Below are 6,000 nucleotides of genomic sequence, written 5' to 3'. Positions count from 1 at the left end.
AGGGCCGGTGTTTATGGAGTCACTTCAACATTGACTTAACTCAACGTTAAGGACTGTTGGCTCTAATGAGGGTAATCACCCTGGCACAATTTCACTCATTCCCATCAGATAATTGGACATTAGAGTCACATGAGACGGAAGAAGAAATAAATTCAACGATAGGAAATCCATTCAGAATAAGCATCAGTCTCAGACTAAAGGGGGGCTTCTCCTGTAATCTGTTGGGGTTAAGAAATATCCTCCAGTTAGTGCGTCTGCAAACAGAATAAGTCACATGTGTGCAAATGACGGAAAAATGACATAGACATGTAATTACATGTAACCCGGGGGACGGTTTTCTTTCCTGGACGATGAAACGCTCCCAGGATGGAGATTCAGAGAATCAGCGATGAAGACTGCAACCATAGCTTTATTGACAAGGTTCAAATACAATAGATCAGGCTTTTGTTTTCATCGTACAAGCGTCCTATATCTCCTGTCGCTCGTCGTCCCTCGGCACATGGAATATTTCAATTTCCTTGATGATCCGTTGGGCAATTATATCGTTGTTTGCCGAAAGCATCCGTCGAGACATCAAATCGAACGGTTTCCCTGAAATTTTCAGACAAAGCTTTTATTTACAAGGGTCTCCGGGAAATGCATTCATTAACTCGATTTTTTTTTTTTTTTTTTTTGCATTGAATTCACCGCTGACAAATAATCACACCATCACATCTGAAAACACGCACCGTCAACATCCATCAGCAACCCTCCGGCTTCTTTGACTATAACCGCTCCAGCGGCGATGTCCCAGCAGTGGATCCCGATCTCGAAGAAGGCCTCCACCGCCCCCGTCGCCACCAGACACATGTTGGTGGCGGCTGTCCCGGACCCCCGCAGCCTGTCAGAACATACAGGTACATTTCAAGGTTGCTTTGTTATGTGTTTTTCAACAAATGTCAAGCAACAAAGTTGTGTCACGCCGCGCCGGGTGTCCACACAACGCCACTTCTCCATTTCTGCACCGACATCCAACTGAAGTCTGAACGCGGGACATCAGCACCGTGTTGTACGAACAAAACTGATCCAGGATCTGTGGCAAATGCTGCACAGATTCTCGTAAACTTGCACCTTTGCATTTACTTTGATAACTGCTAGTTAGCTTTAAAAGGAGTTAAAACTTGTTGGGTTTATTCACTTTTTTGAGTTGCTAATGTGGAGATTCTGCATTCACAAATTAGATGTGCACATTCTGTCCAGTTTCTAAACGTAACTTTGTTTTATTATTTAGCATTAATGTGTCAAGGTTTCTCTCATAGCTTTTTTTTTTAAAATCTCTACTTTTGATAACACATTTCTATTTCTTCATGAACCAGTGCAGGTTGGCTTGTTTTGTTTTTTTAATCAAGCCTCACTTTTTAGAGACTGATAAATTCATTTTTTGCACAAGAAATGATGGTTGTAAAGAATTATTATTGGATTTTATGATTCCGGCCTTGAATGCAGCTCCGATTATTTTACCGTTAGCTGCGTCAGGCAGCTAACGGTAAAGAATCATTCAGCGCAGCCGGAATATTTACCCGTGCACCGGAATGCAGAGGATCTTCTGCATGGTGGAGAAGATCTTGGATACTTTCTCACGGCTCCTGTCCGTTCCATGCTCAGAGATGATAATGGACTTTTTGATATCTGCAATGACAGCATGCCAAAGAGGATCCTATTATGCACATAAAGGGACACCCAGTCACAAGTTTGGTAGCAGACCAAAAATAAACTCAGCGTGCATAACCTTTTAAATCTTCAATATTATGTTTTATTGCTTCATTAATGCGCTCATTTAAAATATTAGCCTCGAGTGTGGATATTTTTTTCAGATATTCATTTTCAATATTAAATGCAAAGTGAAGGCAGGTCTGTGGTCAACGCAGGGCTCAATTTATGCTTCTGGTTTTTAATGACTGATTTGATTTTTTTTTTTTTTAAATGTTCAAACTGCGAGAAATAAAACTGCACTACCTTTTACATCAGACACATAAATCTGTTCTTCGTCGCAGAAAGCCCCCATCCCCTTCCTGGCTTTGTACATTTTGTCCTCCAGGCAGCTGTAGATCACACCAAACTCCAGCTGGAAGCAAAACGTCGATCCTTCAGATCTTAGAAAACTAAAAATACCCAAAATACTTCTGTGGACCGTAATCCCTTCATTTATTTGGTTTCATTTACCTCTTTGTTGACAGCAAAGGCAATAGAAACAGCCACAAAGGGGAATCTGTGAATGTGTGTAACATAGGCTTCATTAAATAGGCGTAGCTTAGCATAAAAGCTGGAAGCAGGAGGAAACAGTTAACTTGTCCTTGCACAGAAGTAATAAAGATGGAAGCTGTGTAAACTTCCTGTTGATACTGTAGCCATTTCCTGCTATTTTTCTATCATGCCAGTTGTTCTCTCCTCGTTATAGGTCTGAATCTAGCTTACTCGGTTCAAAGTAAATCTTTCCAAATAATACAAACTAAACAAATAGCATGTAAATAGGAGCAAAAACTCAAACTGTCACGAATGCATGAACATTAGCCTATTGAACCCAAACCCACGGATATCGAACGATCACGTTTGTTACCGCCTTACCCATGCACGAAGTTTGTGGTGCCGTCCACGGGGTCGATGATCCACGTAGGATCGTTTGTTAAAATGCACGGCTCCCCTTTTGCCATCGACTCCTCTCCAATGAAACTGCAGCACAGGAGAACCGATGGACCAATCAGAATACGAAAGAGCGATGCAGCGCCTGTTTAACTGTGCGTCTTCTGCACAGGAGCGTCTTACTGATGTGTCCCTTCTCCGAATTTTTCTTTAAGAGCACCGATGATGATCTTCTCCACTCTCTCATCCGTCTTGGTGACGAGGTCCACTGTGGAGCTCTTTGTCATGACTCTTATCTCGCTCTCCCCCGCTTTCCTGATTTCCTGACCAAATAGAATGTTTTAGCAGGAATATTATAACCAACGGGTTTAATCTGATGTTGCAAACACCACAGAAGAAATACGTTCAGACATTCGTACGTACAGCTCCAGCTTTTCTTGCCACTTGAACAGCATAGTCATAAGCCTCCTGCCACTCGTCTCCCATTTTCTTCAAAGGATGGCCTTCTGAGGAGAACCTGCAATGATAATCTAAGATTGTAAAAAAGCTAAAGGATGACTTATGAATGCATTGCATTAAATATTATTATTAAATAAGATGTCTTCTCTTAGAGCGCTTCATAAACCGCACTTGGCTCACTTCCTTTACTAAAGACGGAGTTGCATAACACTTCTGCAACCGTGAGTTCGACATGAAATACGAACTTGTTAAATCAAGGTTACTTCCTGCATTTGAATCTAGCTTCATGTTTATAAATTAATAAAAACATGAAAGTGTACTTCTACTAAAATCAGAATATTATTCATTTATCAAGACTAAAACAACTTATTTAGAATAGGAGGCTTAAGAATGAAAGGGAACCGTACCGTGTGCAGTCAGGTGGGGCTTCTTAAAGTTTGGCTCCTTGCACCTCCTGTAGAAGAACTTAAAGTCGCTTCATTGCAGAGGTGAAGCAACTAAAGAGGGGTGGCATGGCAGGGTGGGAAAAGTACTAGCACCACCCTCTTGCCTTCTTTAATGGACCAAAAAAACCCAAAACCAAACTATAAAAACAGACATGCAACAACAAGATGCAATGTTTCCTGCAAAGAATGCGGAAGATTTGGGTTGCCTTCATCATACTCTTGAGCTGAGCTGGCATGCAACAGCTGGTGGGACGATATCAAACGAAGATCTTGTCAATATTACCGCCGATACCAATTTAAAAGTTTCCTGAAAATCCTGCATTTTGCAGAAACAATGGTACATTCCAGCTCCTGACTTTTTTATAACATGGGATTTGGCACACAAACAACGAGCCTCCTGTCAGTGTTATATTTCCTGACAGTTTCACAGCTATTCAGCTTTCCCTTTATGTCCCTTTATTGTATTCCACTAGTGGAAAAATACTTTGAGAGGTCCCCCCGGTGAGTCACCGTAGCAAACATGCTTGTTTTTTCACTGTGGCTGCAGAAAGTTAAAATCAACTTCAAGCTGAGGGGAATTAAAAAAGGGAGCTGATGCACAGAACCTGCACGTCTAGCGTCTAGACGTTAAACTGTCACAGCTGATCAGTCAGGCAAGGCTTATTGTTCGGACTTGTAATGGCATGCAAGTATCTCGTTTTATCGAGCAGAGGCTGCAGGAAGAGACGGATTAATGCGTGCAAATATGACCATTATAATCCTTAAACAAATTCATATACATGTTGTGTTCAAGTCCGGTGGGAAGAGAAGAGGCCGTGAGAGACTCTCCAGCCCACTTCTTCTACAAAACACCAAACACCTGTCTTGCAAGAAGTCGTACCTCGCTGCAACACAGATTATGCAATTTGTGGTAAATGCTTACATTTCTCAAGGAAATTATAGCCTTTTGTTAGCTTGCACACTGCTCTGCATTGATTGACCGCCCCCCTCCCCCCTACATCGTCTGTGCTTGTAAAAATCCATCAACAGTCTAGGAGTTCACCGCCGAGGCCTGTCCAGACTTGACGCCTGTTGCCTTGACGCATTGCAAAACTAGAAATAAGTGATGTAACACCCTAAAACCACTTTTACCCGCTTGCGATTAGCAATGAAAGGTTGAACGCTACATGAAACGTTTCAATTCCTAAACACGCGTGTGACCCTCATCCGGCGACTTCTCGGAGATCTGAGGTCGATCGTCGCGCAACAGTTTTGTTAAACAGCGACAACGCTGAGAAAACATCGTCGCCCCGCCGTAGAAACTATATATAACGTTTCACAAGCCGAAATAAACAGACCTCTGTTTATCTTGACACATCAGCATGGGGGATCACAAAGGGAGGCGTTGTTGGAAGTTTTGTTTGACCTGGAGCAGCAGGAGAGAAGTTGTCACCCTGTTGTCTCTGTTGTGCACTAAATATAAGACGCTCTCCAAAATGTCGGGAGGCTGGCTGAGGGAAATAGGACAAGCAAAACAAATACATCAGTCCTCCCATCTCCCTGGCAGGTCTGTTATGAATAATTTATCCGGGATGACGGATGTTTTGGATGTTTGGCTCCCTGGGATCACAGCTGTAACTGAGTCCTGCCATGATCCTGAAGTTTCTGAAGGTCAACGGGGGCATCGTGAAAGATGAGCAGGAGCTTCAGTCGGGCAGGTTTTCCCCCCGAAGAGTCCTTTATAATCTTTCATCCAATCCCCCTTTTGAGTTTCGAAGCCTGCATCCAGACGGATGTTTCTTTGGCGTTTCTGGCTCAGACGTGATTCCGGCGTAGTCAGATTCGGTTAAGTGAGATTTAGTTTGTCTTCTGTTGCTTTTATTTTGAATGAATGTCATGCTAAATACGACAACGGGACTGCAAGCTGCAAATGGATGGATCAATAAAATGATCTGTCCATACACCCACACAACCAACCAACTAAGCTGGAATCACAAAGTTGAAGTGAAAAATATCTTTATCAAATCTTCCCTGGCCAGAGATCTCTCCCCAAACAGGACACCTGCTAAATATGTGAAGAAACAAGAGATCATGTGACTTCCTGTGTTTCTCTTTCAAGGGTAAATACACATTTTGAGGCATCAAAACAAATGCCATTGTGTGATTAAAACCAGGATAAAGCAGTTTTTCTCATAAAGCCTCCATCCATGCCAGGTTTTCAGACAATGGTTGCATTTCCTTTGGCAGCCACCAGGGGTGCTGTGAAAAAACTTACAGTACTGTAAACCTGTGCCAATATAAAAAATCAAACGATGGAGGAGCTGACGGGTTGAGAAATCAGCGCCAACACTGAAGATCACCCCCACCCACCCCTTTTGGGTGCAGACTAACATGGGCCATTGGTTTCTGGGGTGGGAGGGGTGGGGGGGTTGCTCAAGTAAAGAGTTTTAAAATCATTTGTTAGTCATCAGCAAACACAAGCTGGAGACAACGGTCC

At 42.7% G+C, this 6,000-nt stretch overlaps 1 protein-coding gene across 1 annotated transcript; it reads right to left on the bottom strand.

Moving 5' to 3' along the window:
• Nucleotides 1–391: 391 nt before the first annotated feature.
• On the bottom strand, nucleotides 392–3,636 carry LOC137614261 (inositol monophosphatase 1-like). The gene is made up of 9 exons (XM_068343984.1): nucleotides 3,486–3,636; nucleotides 3,043–3,136; nucleotides 2,803–2,942; nucleotides 2,605–2,709; nucleotides 2,203–2,248; nucleotides 1,996–2,104; nucleotides 1,560–1,668; nucleotides 729–880; nucleotides 392–591 (listed from the first exon to the last, which is right to left on the bottom strand). Exons 2-9 carry the CDS (start codon nucleotides 3,103–3,105, stop codon nucleotides 467–469), a joined length of 849 nt encoding a protein of 282 aa, XP_068200085.1. The 5' UTR covers nucleotides 3,106–3,136; nucleotides 3,486–3,636; the 3' UTR covers nucleotides 392–466.
• Nucleotides 3,637–6,000: the final 2,364 nt, after the last annotated feature.

Source organism: Antennarius striatus, chromosome 20 (genome assembly GCF_040054535.1).
Source record: "Antennarius striatus isolate MH-2024 chromosome 20, ASM4005453v1, whole genome shotgun sequence".
In the NCBI taxonomy this organism is placed as follows: domain Eukaryota; kingdom Metazoa; phylum Chordata; class Actinopteri; order Lophiiformes; family Antennariidae; genus Antennarius; species Antennarius striatus.
The sequence above is the reverse complement of the archived record's forward strand: the minus strand, read 5'-3'. Positions and strand labels throughout refer to the sequence as shown.